At 38.1% G+C, this 16,032-nt stretch overlaps 7 protein-coding genes and 1 non-coding gene across 8 annotated transcripts; 5 read left to right on the top strand and 3 right to left on the bottom strand.

Moving 5' to 3' along the window:
• Nucleotides 1-1,753: 1,753 nt before the first annotated feature.
• Nucleotides 1,754-4,384, top strand: SWE1 (tyrosine protein kinase SWE1; the record flags this gene model as incomplete). The annotated part of the gene is made up of 1 exon (XM_448254.1): nt 1,754-4,384. One exon carries the CDS (start codon nt 1,754-1,756, stop codon nt 4,382-4,384), a length of 2,631 nt encoding a protein of 876 aa, XP_448254.1.
• A 193-nt stretch (nt 4,385-4,577) lies between these two features.
• Nucleotides 4,578-5,553, bottom strand: RPS14B (40S ribosomal protein uS11; the record flags this gene model as incomplete). The annotated part of the gene is made up of 2 exons (XM_448253.1): nt 4,578-4,984; nt 5,544-5,553. 2 exons carry the CDS (start codon nt 5,551-5,553, stop codon nt 4,578-4,580), a joined length of 417 nt encoding a protein of 138 aa, XP_448253.1.
• A 764-nt stretch (nt 5,554-6,317) lies between these two features.
• SOP4 (Sop4p) lies at nt 6,318-7,052 on the top strand (the record flags this gene model as incomplete). The annotated part of the gene is made up of 1 exon (XM_448252.1): nt 6,318-7,052. The coding sequence occupies one exon, from the start codon at nt 6,318-6,320 to the stop codon at nt 7,050-7,052; it is 735 nt and encodes a 244-aa protein (XP_448252.1).
• A 296-nt stretch (nt 7,053-7,348) lies between these two features.
• On the bottom strand, nt 7,349-8,581 carry GVI51_K00473 (uncharacterized protein; the record flags this gene model as incomplete). Its single annotated transcript, XM_448251.1, has 1 exon — nt 7,349-8,581. The coding sequence occupies one exon, from the start codon at nt 8,579-8,581 to the stop codon at nt 7,349-7,351; it is 1,233 nt and encodes a 410-aa protein (XP_448251.1).
• Nucleotides 8,582-9,166: 585 nt separating this feature from the next.
• CDC6 (AAA family ATPase CDC6) lies at nt 9,167-10,738 on the bottom strand (the record flags this gene model as incomplete). Its single annotated transcript, XM_448250.1, has 1 exon — nt 9,167-10,738. One exon carries the CDS (start codon nt 10,736-10,738, stop codon nt 9,167-9,169), a length of 1,572 nt encoding a protein of 523 aa, XP_448250.1.
• A 1,141-nt stretch (nt 10,739-11,879) lies between these two features.
• Nucleotides 11,880-12,776, top strand: ELO1 (fatty acid elongase ELO1; the record flags this gene model as incomplete). The annotated part of the gene is made up of 1 exon (XM_448249.1): nt 11,880-12,776. The coding sequence occupies one exon, from the start codon at nt 11,880-11,882 to the stop codon at nt 12,774-12,776; it is 897 nt and encodes a 298-aa protein (XP_448249.1).
• A 934-nt stretch (nt 12,777-13,710) lies between these two features.
• tD(GUC)8 lies at nt 13,711-13,782 on the top strand. Its single transcript has one exon. It is a non-coding gene; the product is annotated as a tRNA-Asp (tRNA).
• A 669-nt stretch (nt 13,783-14,451) lies between these two features.
• Nucleotides 14,452-15,822, top strand: APM1 (Apm1p; the record flags this gene model as incomplete). Its single annotated transcript, XM_448248.1, has 1 exon — nt 14,452-15,822. The coding sequence occupies one exon, from the start codon at nt 14,452-14,454 to the stop codon at nt 15,820-15,822; it is 1,371 nt and encodes a 456-aa protein (XP_448248.1).
• Nucleotides 15,823-16,032: the final 210 nt, after the last annotated feature.

Below are 16,032 nucleotides of genomic sequence, written 5' to 3'. Positions count from 1 at the left end.
GAGAAAACACTGGAAGAGACGAAAACCCTTCTTGAGATCACCGTGATCACAAAGCTCCGCGGACAAAGGACTTCCTCTTTAGATCCCATTTTATGAGAAATAGAAGTTGCTTTTTTTTTTTTGCTTCCACACAAACACTAGTAGTGCTTCGAGAAGGAAGAATCAGCTGCCGTAACGGTGTTCTATGCATTATTAGAGCTTTCCTTGCAGTGATTTACTAATCTGATTAAAAGACTGCAGAAGTGCAGCCCCCCACCTCTCCCCCTGTTCTCTGCTTACTTTTATTTTCTTAAATTAATTCTTTGCCTATTCATTCACAGAATATTAAGGAGGGTTGCGCCCCTCTGCAACAGATGCCCTAGACAGGGACACTACAAGCCTTGTTTTTTCTTTCTTTCTTTTTTTTTGGTAATTTCTTGCGATGCATCTCGGATCTGGGAAACCACCTTATCTTCTGTGGACCCTCACTGGGGGTGGGGGGGTGGTAATACCTAACGCGCGGTTGTGTCTTAGACATATTGCAAATACTGCCGTCAGCCAACGAAAATGTTGCTACGCTGTTATAGAACTAAGCCATTGCGATACTGGGTCAAAAGGCTTAGATGTTTGTGTCAGCTATGTCGTTGCGTTGGATGGAACGTTGTGCTGGGCGGCTACTTGCTTGGGATCCCGGGGAGGTATACATCTCATCGCGCATTTCAAGGTGAAAAAGTTACTCGCTTCGCTTGGTTTTCAACATCCTAACTCAACTGAGAACTGTTACCAACCTTGTACCGACCCTGTACCGACCCTGTACCGACAAATATGCTGCGGAGTTTGTTTGTGACTCTTTTGATTTTATGTTGTTTTGGGGTACAAGATTTGAGATCATATCACGTGAAGTGTGTATATCTACGAAAGATGTTGGATGGTTCGTTAAAGGATACTATTAAACACGTGGGGAAATGAAACGCGAAAATCGTTTTTTTTCTATTTTCCTTTTTTTTTAAATCAGTTTTTTGGCGTTTCATTTCTGGGCTTCCTCTCTTCACTCTTGTTCTTGTGAAACAGAATTGTTTCACTCATTGCACTACGGATTGAAGTGTGGGCTAAGATAGTTATTTTCTGGCGGAGGTGGTCAACTGTCTTTCCTTCTATTACTCTCGATCACACCTCTGTTCTAAGTAGCCCATTGTTTCTTTGTTTTCTTCGAATATCTAACATTTTCGTGTTTTGGTGTTATGCATCATAACCGAAAAAAAAGACAAGCTTTAGTCCTCACTGCATTTTAAACTTATTTCTCTTGGTGCAAATTTTGGCGTCACCCTTCCCATTGCATTTCAGTTTAGAAAAAGCCAAGAACAGCTCTTAATATGAAGAACTCGATGTTAATCCTGAAAGGATAATCCCATTAACTGGATTTTGTTTATGATCAACAGAGATACATCATAAATCCTTTTTTTTCCAATACCCTTTAATATATTGTTGCTTGCTATTAACTTTTATATTGGAAAAAACAACAACCAGGTAATGCTTTAATTTGTCTAAAGGCAGTTGTAATTATAACAAACAAAGGTCGATCAAGCAGTCGTTAGCTCATATAGTACTATCGCTGAGATATATTCTGTTGGTTTGGCCTGCACTTCCAATAATCGAAAACTGGCATTCAAATAACGCCAAAGTCATACACTCGTTCTGTTTGTTTATCCACACCATAATACGCATACTAAAATTTGAATAAGAGATACCAATAGCTAAGTGGACGTGCCTTAAGATGGAGAATAGTGAATTTGGGAAGGGACTCGGTATATACTATGATTTCGATCAAAGGAGTGATGGGATGGTACCTGATGACCCGCCTCAGAACAACGACGATGCGTCTTCTATGGATGATGAAGAAATGAATTCATATAATAGTCCCAATGGCTCTAATAGACTGAAGTTTTATCCATATTCTAATAACTCAATGACAAGAAGTGTGGCTACATTGAACTTGTCTATCTCAAACTCGCATAATCAAGTAGAAGAAACGTTACCATCCAAGAACAACAGAATACGACAAGGTTTGGATTTTGGAATACCTTCAAGCAACACGAGACTACAACTACCTGCAATAACAAAGACCACTGTTGATTACTCAAAGACAGAGAATAAAAATTTCAACATGGAAACGTGTTTAAATGATTGGTCACCTTTTAACTACAACGGTTCAAGCTCATCTAACTCTTCCAAGAGTGAGTTGTCACCATTCGTTAATAACCCAGAGACTCTTAAAAAATGGAGTTGGATGCCAAAACAAAACAAAAAGCACGGGAAACCATTGGATAAAGCGAATATAATAATCACACAAACACCTAGGAATACTAGCAAGAACCATCCAGATTTTGAAATTGCGAAACCGGATCCTTCCGCCTTCGAAACTTCTGGGTTGAAACCAAAAAGTTTACTCAACACAGCACAAAAATTAGCTGTACCTAATACACCTGTTAAGAAATCACCTTTCATAGATACTGGTAATACCTTTTCAAGCGCATCTCGAGTAGCAGATAGCAGTATTCTTGAATTTTCTACTTTGAATTACAGAAATTCAACGACAGGTCATACATCGTTTTTATTCTCTCCATCTCTAAATAAGACACCAGTTCATGATAAGTTTTATAACTCGACTGGTATCTTGGATGACTCTCCTTTACAGCTCTCAAAAGGACAAAAAAGCAACAATAAGGATTTTAAACAAAATAATGTTAGGCCATTGCACTCAGAATCTAATACGCCGGATTCCACTCACAAAGGTTCATACAAAAAGATAAAAAAATCTAGGGATTCTGTAATACTAAAAAATATCGAATTATCTAATAGTCTTCTACAATTTACAAACGATCTGTATGATGAAGAAGAAAATCGGAACAATAACAAAGAGAACCACCCTACTATTTTCGAGTCTGAAGCTGATGATGAATGTGTACCGCCTGCTGGTAAGGCTGATGATCACAGAAGAGATAAAAATTGCGGATTATCCCTGCATATTTCATCACCCAAATACAATAGTCAAATCTCCACTAAAAGTAACGTGAATCACTTAATTACCGTAGAGTCGTCATATGATGTGAAAAGCCTTCTGACACCAACAAGAACTAAGTCTATTGCTGGTGCGAAGATGACTGATAAATTAGCAAATCCATACCTGAATGAGGAATTGTCTTCATTCGATGGCTTATCTCCATTGAGCTCAAAGAAAAAGATACATAATCAAGAAAACCCTGATATGCATTTATCGAAGAAATTTGAGGATATTTCCATTATTGGGCAGGGACCTTTTTCTACAGTTTATTATGTTGTTGATCCTGAAACTAATAAGAAGTTTGCAATAAAATCAATGCAAATCAACAAAAAGAATCCCATTAAAAGAATTTTACAGGAAATCAATTTATTAACAGAGTTTCAATCGACAAATCTTGATGAAGAAGGCAAGGAATACATTATTGATTATATAACGTCCTGGAAATATGGGGACTCATATTATATTATGACTGATTTTTACGAAAATGGAAGTTTAGATAAATTTTTGCAAGAGCAAGTGGTGTCAAAGAAAACTAAACTAGAGGACTGGAGAATATGGAAAATCATGGTTGAAATTTGCCTTGGTCTACGTTTCATACATGATTCTTGTCAGGTCGTGCATCTCGACTTGAAACCGGCTAACATATTTATCACATTCGAGGGTAACTTAAAAATTGGAGATTTCGGCATGGCTACTCATTTGCCATTAACTGACAAGTCTTTTGAGAATGAAGGTGACAGGGAATACATTGCACCTGAAATAATTACCGACTCAGTATATGATTTTAAAGCTGATATATTCTCATTGGGTCTGATTATGGTTGAGATAGCGGCAAATGTTATTTTACCTGACAATGGTAATGCATGGCACAAGTTACGCTCAGGTGATTTATCCGATGCTGGACGCTTGAGTTCAACAGATATTCACTCAGAGTCTTTATTTTCTTCTGTCACCAAAGTTGAAAAAGGTAACTCAGGGTTGTTGGATTATAACCGTGAAGTACTTTCTCAGATTGATTCCAACGCCTTCGAAGGAAACTCAAACCCAGTCTTGGATCTCCCCCATTCTTCCACAACCAAAGTTTCCAACAAGCTAAACTCGAATATCAACGCAGAAAAGCAACACTCGAGAGATTCTATACCAGCTTGGGTTCCTAAGTTCCTTATCGATGGAGAATCACTTGATAACATCGTCAAGTGGATGATAGAGCCGAACTACAAAAGACGTCCTAGCGCCGATGAAATTTTGCATACTGAAGAATGTTTGTATGTAGAGATGACTAGAAAAGCAGGTGCCATTGTTCAAGAGGATGATTATGGACCTAGGCCAGAGTTTTTCCAGTAATAACAGTAGTATTATGAGTAACGAATAAGTAAAAAAAATTTATAATGCGAATGAAAATGATAGTACAGTTATTTAAATGAAGATTGAATTAAAAATGCTAAAATTAAAGTTATTGGAATAAACCATACACAGGCAAGTAAGTAGTGGCATGGTTGGAAAATGTGAGGTAAGTACGATATATATCAGAGACCAATCACAATCTTCTACCTCTTCTACCACCCTTCTTTCTGGTGGAATCGGATGGAACTGGAGTAACGTCTTCGATTCTACCAATTCTCAAACCAGATCTAGCCAAAGCTCTCAAAGCGGCTTGACCACCAGGGCCTGGGGTCTTGGTTCTAGTACCACCAGTGGCTCTGATCTTAACATGGACAGCAGTAATACCGACTTCCAAACACTTAGCGGCAACATCTTGGGCGGCCAACATAGCAGCGTAAGGAGAGGACTCATCTCTGTCAGCCTTAACCTTCATACCACCAGTGACTCTGGAGATGGTTTCTCTACCAGACAGGTCGGTAACATGCACGAAAGTATCGTTGAAGGAAGCGTAGATTCTAGCAACACCAAAGACTTGGGAAGCGTCACGGGATTGAACAAGGTCTGTACATTACAACTTACCTAAGAATTGTACGGAGCGGCATGGCGACATAAACAGTGTAACCATCTACATGATTTCGTTGACCATAGTTGTGGATGATCTTTCTGTTCTGTCATATCCGAACTTCGGTTACATTCTCGGTTAGAGAGCTTATTGTTAGTAATGCCGTTCTCAGCACAATATTTATTTTATACAAGTGAAAGCGCAGATATTTTTTACGTTATTTTTTGATCTTATAAGAGTTGTGAGATTGTGATTGGAAGGTATTAGTACAGTCACAGACTCGTGCAGTAACCGATTTATCATCACTAGTATAGCAACAGTATACTTGAGACTAGCATAACGATTATTATCACGAGTCAAACATGACAAAACCACTTCTGACAACATTAGTCTCCACCACGCATTCAATTGAAGTTCTAGATAAGAAAACCTGCAATTGCGCTTCAGAAACTAATATCAATCAAAGAAGTGAATAAACACATTCAAACGCACAAATCTCAATGTCCTTATAAGAATAACTATCTGGTTTTTCACAGGAAATCACCCCATTTAACGTACCTTTAGCCATTCTTAAGTATATTGAGTTTTGTTTTCTTGGTCAGCTACCAAATGTGAAGAGAGAGCAGTGATAACTAATGCGGGAAAGAGAGATGTCCCGCCATGGCTTTATATACCAATTTGGATTCTTGGCTCTGCAAAATTCCCAGCAAAAATTCCAGTTTTGCGCGATGACAACGTTTATCCTATCTGGGTAAGTCATTGCTCTGCTTGTAATTGTTGTGTAAACTAGTCCTCCCAAAATTCTATTTTTTGATGATGTATGGGTGTTTCCAAACATCTTTGATTTATGTGACTTACCAAATTTCCTAATATGGTGGTCATTTCCTATTATGGGTATATATTACCTAAAGGGGATACTTTTGGATCTAAGTTGACGATTCTTGTTTGGGATCATTCTGGACCAAATCATGTGATATGTACGTATATCACGATGATGTTGAAGTCCAGTCCTCTCGAAAAGAGCAAAACTCAGGTAATCCAGCACAATACAATAGCAGTGCAAAAAGGTGGCACACATACAAGTTTAATTAAAGAGTAGCAATACCAGTACTTGCTGAAAATTCTTACCATTAGAAGATTGGTAGCATTACTAGTAGTGGTATTGGAAGCAAAAACAGATATTACTCTGAATTCTAGTCAAATTCGTGAAGAAAACCGGTGAGAATTGAGAGAGTATAGGGTAAAGGGTTACTAAATTACATCAGGTACAGTCAATTTTTGGTTTTATACCGAATCATAACATTTAAATACAGAGTTATAACAAAAAATATAATGTGGAAAAGTGTGATATATTTGTTTGTGCTACTTCTAGGTGTAATCAGAGCCGAAGACGTGAAAGACTTGAGGAACAACGAGGTCTCTATAAAAGGGCGTCTGGAATTAAGTGAGATCGATATTAGTGCTTATATGATTCCTAGGTGCAGCTTTAGGCTATACCAAATAGGAAATTACTCTGCGGACAAGCCATTCCATCAGATCACTAGAATAAAGGATAAAAACGGGACTTTTGAATTTAATCATGTACCCATAAATCATGGCGTCAATGAAAGTACCTATTTCGTTATGACTCCAAGCTCTAGAGATTTCAACCTCCTTCCACAAAGGGTTCTGGTGGAAGTGACAAATATTTTCAATGAGACTACTGGAAAGGTCGAACAGCAATTGAAGGCATTTAGAAACTATTTTGGTAGAGAATATTTCCCCTCCAAAGATATTCACTTCCCTGACAAGTTAGAAGAGATGGATGCTTTACCTTACATATCCATAAAGATGTCTAAGATGCTTCCATTCAGAGATTATTTGCAACAAAGAAATGTAGGATTATTGCAGAGTGGTCCATTGGCAGGAATTTTGAATTCTAAGTGGAAAATAGCCGCAGTCATTACTCTCTTGGCTCTGATGACATTCCCATATTTAGTTGAAAAGCTTGATCCAGAAACAGCAAGAGCTATGAAAGAAGAAGCAAGAAAAAAGCAAAGAGAGAAGTATGTGGTAAAGGAGGAATAAATGTAAATATTACTCTAGCTCCTTTTTTACATTCCATACTTCATTATGAGAATATTGGACAGTTTATACAAAATATCAATGATATGTAGATAGAAGGGAAAGTAGTGTATGTCAAAAAAAAAAATGCAGCATTCTATTAAATTTGAAGTATGTATGTATGTTTTGGTGGTTTGTATGTACGACATGAATAAATGATCTGCCAAATATTGTAATTATTATTCTCAGTTAAATTAGTTTAAAGACCAGTTCGTTGAGTTTTTCTTCTATTATAATATCAATCACAAAATATGCAACACCTATTTATTGGCATGTTTTTGGGTGCTGCTATATCTTTCATATAAGAAAAGACCAATTGCATTAAGGGAAAGGCCTACTATTTGTAACAAGGTAACATGAATTCCGGCAAATAACCAACTAACAGATATGATTGCAATTCTTTTCATCAAGTTGGCAATTGAGTATGTTAAAGTTGATACTTCTCCTAGTAGGTGAAAAGTGATCATTGCTTGCATGAAATGGAATACACCATTAAGTAAAAATAAAGTCCATGGAATAGTTGAAATTATCAACGGTTGGCCATCACTCTGCGTAGTGTAGCCACACAAATATCTCCAAACAGTTGAAAATTCTATCGTCATAAACCAGAAAAATGACAGGCTAAAGCCAACCAAAGATATATAAATCATTAATGTTAACTTATCGTATTTCGTTGTTTTGGGCGACAAGGTTTTACTTTCGGAATATATTGGTAGTTCGCTAGGATTATCGCCTAAGTTGTATATGCTCTTTTTCTTTGGAATCATTGTCTTTTCATGGTTCCTTTTGTAAGTGAATACCTTCTTACCATAAATATTCTGCATGACGAATATGAACATAGATATGATTGCACATACTATACCGTAGTTTGATGATCTACCACTTTCAGTATCAATCAGTTGTGTTTTCTTCTTTGAAGCTAGCTTCTGTTTGTTATCTTCATTCACAATTAGCCACACACCAAAAATCAATGCGGCCAAACTTGTCAGGATTCTAACATTCAGATTTACTGTTGGCATCTTCAGCATTTTCTGAAATATAACAATAAAAACAGGTGACAATGTCTTCACACTGGCAACGGTTGATACCGGTACTAATGCTGTTGCAGTGTGGCCAAAATATTTACCAACAAATTGAAAAAAACTGAGCGGTAATACGGTAGTTATAATATGTTTGGAAGGTCTAGTAATAGCATATATTCTTTCTTGATCCCTTTCATTTTCATGTTCATGAATAGTAACATAGTACCTAGGAAATGTGCCCTCAGGAAATAGATCATAGATCCATCTATAATTGAAGGCTAATGCACAAGAAATAGCTGCTAATAAAGCTGTGAACAGAAACTGAAATTCTCCTAAAAATAAGGGAAGAGGGCATATGGTCAGTATCTGTTTTGTAACTTGTGATGCAAGTGAGCTAATGAAATACCAACATAGACATAGTGTTATGATATGGATATTTGTCTGGACAGAATGTGGCAACTTAGTCAACATTTTTCATGTTTCTCTATGAGCAACCAATTTCTCCTTTAATAATTAGATGGCCGATTGAATACTGTACAGTTGCGACTTGTTGATGACTTCTACTATCTTATTGACTCTATAAGAGTCGGGGAGTAAATGCACTAGATTTTGCTATATCACTTTTTGAAGTGAGATGGCCAGGCTTATGCTTCCTAGACTATTTTTGATATTTTTTCAAGCTTCTTGTTCGCGCGTCCTTGATAGTGGTGATTTTCCTCCATTTGCCAGATTGATAAAGAAAATGGGCAATCACGGGATTAGTCAAATCAAATAATGAATTGCTCCGCAATATAAGCTCGTATTGTTAAGTGATGTTCTTTCTATAATATATATATAATTGATTAGTTACAAGTGATTTAAATTTAAATCTATGCTGTTATAAATTATGCAAGTGATGAAATATGGTATCAAGCAGGTCTCATTTTGGCATGAGCTGAAATGAAAGTGATAGCACTTGATGGTAAAGAATTATCTATAAGGTTGTCCAGCAACTTCTTCATCCATCTCAAGCAATACCATATTGCAAATATTCTTTTTTTTTTTATGATTATAATTTCAGATTATCAAAAGCTCTTTCAAAATATCAAACTTTGACATCTCTTGATTAAATTCGTTATTGTCCACAGTACCTTTGATCAACTTCACCATACCTCTTCTCTTACCTGATATTCTTCCTGTGGTTATCGTGGCAACACCCATCATCTCTAGGGCGTTACAGATTTCCAAAAATTCGTTCCTCTTTAAAGCTACAAAGTTTTCTGAGCCGCGAAGTAGCTTCAAGTAATAATCGTAGGCGTCATCAATTGTACAATGACCTTGAAAGATATCTATCTTCTGTCTGTGAATTAGGGTACACAGCACGATTCTCTGTTGCATGTTAAGTTTTGTAATCATTGATTTTGTGGACTGGGTGTTATTTATTTGTGTGAACACTTTGGCGATGTGTTGAAGTCCAACCTTCATAGGTTTATTCTCAGCTGGCAAAGGTCTATCATTTTCATCGGTGACACATCTTCTTGAAGCAGTTATTCTCTCCAACTCCATAACTTCCACACTGTTTCTTAATATATCGAGTAATTTTCTCAAATCACCAGTGTTACCTGAGCATTTTTTAGCTGCAAACCTTATGGCCATGGGGTTGAAAAGCGATTCCTCAGTGGCCAGTAAAACCGAGTTGATACGATGGTTGATAATTTCGTACATCTGGTCGGCAGTATATGGTTGAAAGACCACCGTTTCTGGTAGCAGTTCCTGTTTTAAGTTTAATCTGGACAGAAATCTATCCTTTAAGTCAAGACTGTTTGCGATACCGATCAGCAACAGTTTGATCTCTGGTAGTTTTGCTAGTAGAAACAATTCGAAGATAACCTTTGTGGCGTTTACTGATGCAGAGTTTGTGTGAACCAATTTATCCATTTCATCCAGGATGACAATGAAGGTCATTTCGCTCGCGTATCTGGTCATAAAGTTCTTTAAGTCTAGCATTGTCTTGACGGAGTATCTTTGGGGGACAGCACGGTTACCGCCGTCGGAGTTTAGGAAGGACAAATAAATCTTGTTGAAAATTGAGGATGGATCATTGACAGTGATACAATTGATGGAAATAATGGCGACTTTCTCAACGTTACCGTTTGGTAGAACAAAATCGTGTAAATTCGTGATATCGCTCAATGGGGAGACTGGGCTGGCCACTGGTGTGAACCTGTGTTTCAAGATCGAGTTCAGTTGGGCTGTCTTTCCTGTGCCCGGTGGACCTGTTATGTACAGCGAGTCACTCCTACCCTCAGAAATAGCACTGTTCAAGAACTGGATCACTTGGTCGAATTGCGTTCTCCTTGAGACGAGACAGCCAGAGACGTCATCGTATTGCGTAGACGCTGATCTCTGTAAGCACGCCTTCACACGGGCAGTCAATGAGAGTAGACCATGCGACACACCCACGCATTGTTTCTTGGGGGAAGCCGCTGGCGAGGGCAGGGATTCCGCTTCCCTGTGTCTCTTGGTCTGGATCGGCGTCTCAAACACCAGCTTCGTCCTCTTCAATGGCACCACATTCACAGGAACATCCTTGGTAGGCGTCACCGGCAGAGGTGTATTCCTAGGTCTCAGCGCTCTCTGATACGACATCTCGGTTTGTTGTTTGTTTTGACGCTCTTGCACTTCTGTATTCAGAAGGGAACAACTCAGTTATCCACAAGGTTCAGTCTTATATACTCTGTGATAGTGTAACTCTAGATTTTAACGCGTCAAATCCGAAACGCCAAACAAGTTTTTTTCAGCAGGCTGCAGGCTCTGCAAGTTTTCTTCACTTTTTATTTTTCGTGACACTTACTATACCCAAAAGGGTAATTGAACAAAGGCATGTCTTGTGGGGATCAACGATTTCTACTGCTGGGATGTCCCTGCGTAGTTGTCCCTGCGTGGTTGTCCCTGCGCGGTTGTCTCTGTGTAGCAACAGAGACAGCATGTTGGGCGATTGTAGACCAATGTGGGCCTATTGTACGCGTTTTCTCTCTCTCTCCCCCGTCTCTCACTCTCTGCACACACGAAGGCAGTCGACTTGATCCAAATGGCATTTGAGTACAGGAAAGGCATGAATCGGCTGCTGCCCGTTTTCTTGGGTTCTCACTTCCCTGGTATTACCCGATTGGGATATGTAATGGGTGTCAGTGCTATTGTGCAGTGCTATTGTGCAGTGCTTCTCTTCCCACCACCCCACCCTAACAGGTAAAACGCCAGCCATCTGATTTCTTCCTTCGCCCCGAACTCTACGAAGGTTTTGCATAGATGACTTGAAAGCTACGAGAACGAGACGGGCCAAGGTGTACTGAAGTACGTGTGCCATGTGGTGTTACGTGTGCAGCTATGGGTAGATTCTCACATGTGATTTTGGTGGTCTCGACGGGTTTTGAGGGGGAAGAAGAAAGGAATCGCCTGCAGTAGTGATTTGTGTGTAAGGTATCGGTGTTTATCCAGTTATACCCATCTCTGTGTTTGTCTTCACTGGCTGTGCAAACTAATACTGTGCAGTCGCAAGTGCAAACTGTGTGGGGCACTGCGAATATTCTCTAGGGCAGACTTTTGCGGGAAAATTTCCAGGGGAAGGCGTTATAACGGATCCACATGCTAAGAATTGGATTTACTATATAAGCAGATTGTGTAGCAATTGTTTCAACTTCTTCAATTGCTACAAAGCTGATTACAAGAAAAAAAGACTGAAAATAAGAATAAAAATAAAAATAAAAAGAAAGAGGACGAATAGAACAAGATGTTGCAAGACTACACGCCGACAGTGGACAGACCGTTCTTCAACATATACCTGTGGTCCCACTTCAATGATGCGGCCAGCTATCTGACCAACGGGAGGTTTGTGCCAGATGAGTTCCAGTTCTTCCCTGGAGGACCCCCACTAAGTAAATTCTCGCATGTCCTCGTCGGCATCGCCACTTACTACTTGCTGGTCTTCGGTGGTAGATATATGCTGCGCAACACGAGACCTTTCAAGCTGAACACTTTGTTCCAATGCCACAACTTGTTTCTGACTTCTTTCTCTTTCTTGCTGCTGACTTTGATGGTGGAACAGCTGGTGCCTCTGCTCATCAGGCATGGTCTTTACGATACCTTGTGCAGTAAGTACGCCTGGACACAGCCACTGATGACTTTGTACTACTTGAATTACCTGACAAAATTCGTCGAATTCATAGACACTTTGTTCCTGGTGGTCAAACACAAGAACTTGACCTTCTTACATACTTACCACCACGGCGCCACAGCATTGCTCTGCTACATCCAACTGGTAGGCCACACCACCATCGCTTGGGTGCCAATCACTTTGAACTTGGGCGTACACGTCGTCATGTACTGGTACTACTTCCTGGCTGCTAGAGGTATCAGAGTCTGGTGGAAGGAATGGGTCACCAGGTTCCAAATCATTCAATTCATCCTCGACGTGGGCTTCATCTACTTCGCCGCTTACCAAAAGACCGCTTACAGATTCTACCCTTCATGGCCCCACTGCGGTGATTGCGTAGGTACTTTGACTTCTAATTATTCGGGCTGCGCAATCATCTCTTCGTACTTGTTCTTATTCATTGCATTCTACATCGAGGTCTACAAGCGCAGTGGCACTAAGAAACCTGTCACGACAAACAAGAAGAAAAATTGATTAAAGCATTGAACCTGATCAATAACAAAGATCATGGCTTTTCTTTTTTTGGGTTATCTGTGTGACCATTTGCCAGCATTTTAAGTGACCAAGAAAGAAAAAAATATGTGGAATCACCTTTCTGGGTCCATCATAACTGAATGGAAGGTCTTTAATTTGAAATAAGAGATTTTTGCATTCGAAATTATCCAGCAACACTTTCTTGCTATTTTCTCCCAGAAGTTTTGTTCGATATTACCTGTTTTATCAGCATCGGTATATCCTCATTGCATTCCATTCATCTTGCATATGCTTGACTATATTTCGCATATTTTTTCCATAAACTTTTCATTACTGTTGTCATAATTTTGTTGGTTATTGTAATAAGTCATTGGCTTTCATTTGATGCCTTTTCCTCCACACTATTTTTTATTGCATTACTTTATTTTATGTTTTTATTTCATGGTGGTTACTTTTCAGGCAAAGTGCACATCTACTAAAAGACTAAAATTGGTAAATGTATTTTTCATGTTGATACTAAGTCAAAAATACATATCTTTAGTCTTTTTTTTTTAATGCATTTTTATATTGTCCTGGATAAGACCAAACATAAGAAACTTTGTATCTCTACCTTATACAATCTTTCATATTCACATTGTAAACATCTGTAACTTTTAAATTTAAAAATAAAAAAATCGCGTTCTACTAGTATTTGTTATAGCTTACATGTCTTTTGTCTTGAATCAATGGTAGTTTACGTTGCCTCTCATCGATTATCTGTACAAAACGTTAAATATAGCAAGTATCGTCAAGTTCAACTATTGACACTTACCAAGACATGTCAATAAAGAATTCAAGTTTTTCAACTGTGCTATCCGGGTAACAGAAATTTCATAAAACAATGGGGTGCTTACAAAACCAGAGCTGCGAATCATGAAAACCAAGAAATCATTAATCCGCGATAGTTTAATGGTCAGAATGGGCGCTTGTCGCGTGCCAGATCGGGGTTCAATTCCCCGTCGCGGAGATTTTCTTTTTTTGTTTTAAGCAGTGCAAAATATCATAATATACGATGAGGCTTTAAATGACTTTCATTGTCTCTCAATGTCTCTCGCACAAGCTGAAACGGTATTTTAAAGGACAGTTAATCGAAAGGGCAAATCTATAGTAATTACGAACTCATTATATAAACATCAATTGACCACAATAGAAATTTCGATTCAAATTTTTACCAGGATACCTACCAGTTTTCCTTTTACTCTAAGAATCTTAAGATAGACTTAAAGGGATTTAGAATTATAAGTGTGACATTTATCATTAGTCTTTAAATTTCATCGATTCTGGAAAGACGCTACTACTGGCACATTCTTCTATCCTAGGAAATATTATTAACCAGAGTGATACCAATTTGTTTCAGTCTTGGTGTTTGAGTTAGAACTGTTTCAACCCTGAATCCATAGCTGACATCCAAAAAATAAACGCAAAACAACTTGAACAATCTATCGGTCGCTCTTGTCCCACACCATAATCTCCATTGAAACCTTACAGAGTTTAGTTGATTCGGCATATTATAATTCTTAAATTTTGTTTTGGTTGAGTGCTAAAGATATATTCGATTTCGTGCATTACAAACTATCAATACGATAAAGAACCTGGTTGTTAGAACGCTAACATTCTTCACTGAGAAATTCTTTAAATGGCATCTGCGATATATTTTTGTGACAACAAGGGTAGACCTCTTTTATCGAGAAAGTATAGAGACGACATACCGTTCTCGGCCATAGATAGGTTTCCTATCCTCCTCTCAAATTTCGAAGAAGAGACAAATCTGATACCTCCTTGTATCGAGCACAATGGTATACAATTCCTATTCATCCAACACAATGATTTATACCTTGTAGCAATTGCTACCTCAATTTCATGCAATGCTGCCCTAATTTTTAGCTTTTTACACAAAGTTATCGAAGTACTTTCTGAGTATCTAAAAGCGGTTGAAGAAGAATCCATTAGGGATAATTTTGTTATCATATATGAATTACTAGATGAGATGATGGATTATGGGATTCCGCAAATCACAGAGCCAAAGATGTTGAAACAATACATTACCCAAAAGTCTTTCAAACTGAAGAAAGCAGCCAAAAAGAAGAGAAATGCTGCTAGACCTCCAACATCACTAACAAATTCTGTAAGTTGGCGTCCTGAAGGTATAAAACACAAGAAAAACGAGGCATTTCTGGATATTATCGAGTCGATCAATATGCTAATGACTCAGAAGGGACAAGTCTTGAGATCAGAGATAATTGGTGAGGTTAAAGTAAAGTCAAAGCTTTCAGGTATGCCCGACTTGAAGCTTGGCATAAACGACAAAGGGTTATTTTCAAAGTATTTGGAAGGTGATGAGAACGGTGTTCCTATAGCACCAGATGACAGTAGTGTTGATGAGTCCAAACCTAAAAAGAAGAGATCAAACAATATGGAACTTGAGGACTTGAAATTTCATCAATGTGTTCGTTTAAGCAAGTTTGAAAACGAAAAGCAAATTACCTTTATACCACCCGATGGAGACTTTGAGTTAATGAGCTACAGATTATCTACGGCAATCAAACCACTAATTTGGTGTGACGTCAATATTAAAACTCATTCCAAATCAAGAATAGAAATATTTTGCAGAGCCAAAGCTCAGATAAAGAAGAAATCAACAGCCACTAACGTGGAGATATTAATTCCAGTTCCTGAAGACGCAGATACTCCAGTATTCAAATACTCACACGGGTCTATTAAATACGTGCCTGAAAAGAATGCAATCTTATGGAAAATTAGAACATTCCCAGGAGACAAGGAATATTCTATGGCGGCTGAAATGGGCCTTCCATCTACCAATGCTGGAGAAGAATCAGAAAAGTTAAAAAGACCAGTGCAAGTCAAGTTTCAAATACCTTATTTCACCACATCCGGCATTCAGGTACGCTATCTGAAAATTGAAGAAAAAAATCTTCAATACAAGAGCTATCCTTGGGTTAGATATATTACTAAGAGCGGTGATGACTATACAATTAGACTCTCTTGATATACTTAATTACCCAATTAATACGCCAGACTTTTAGTGACTTATAAATAATTATATATCGAATATACCTAGTGCTATGCATTTATTTTATGCTTCCAGATTTTGTTAGCGAGAGAATAGCATGCTAAATATAAATTTTTTTACGGTTAACTGATAATGAACAGATTTCTGAATCGCACACTATATTTAATGGGTGAATATATAACCAAT

The sequence above is a fragment of the Nakaseomyces glabratus genome, chromosome K (genome assembly GCF_010111755.1).
Source record: "Nakaseomyces glabratus chromosome K, complete sequence".
Lineage (NCBI taxonomy): Eukaryota > Fungi > Ascomycota > Saccharomycetes > Saccharomycetales > Saccharomycetaceae > Nakaseomyces > Nakaseomyces glabratus.
This window is presented reverse-complemented; position numbering and strand designations above follow the sequence as displayed.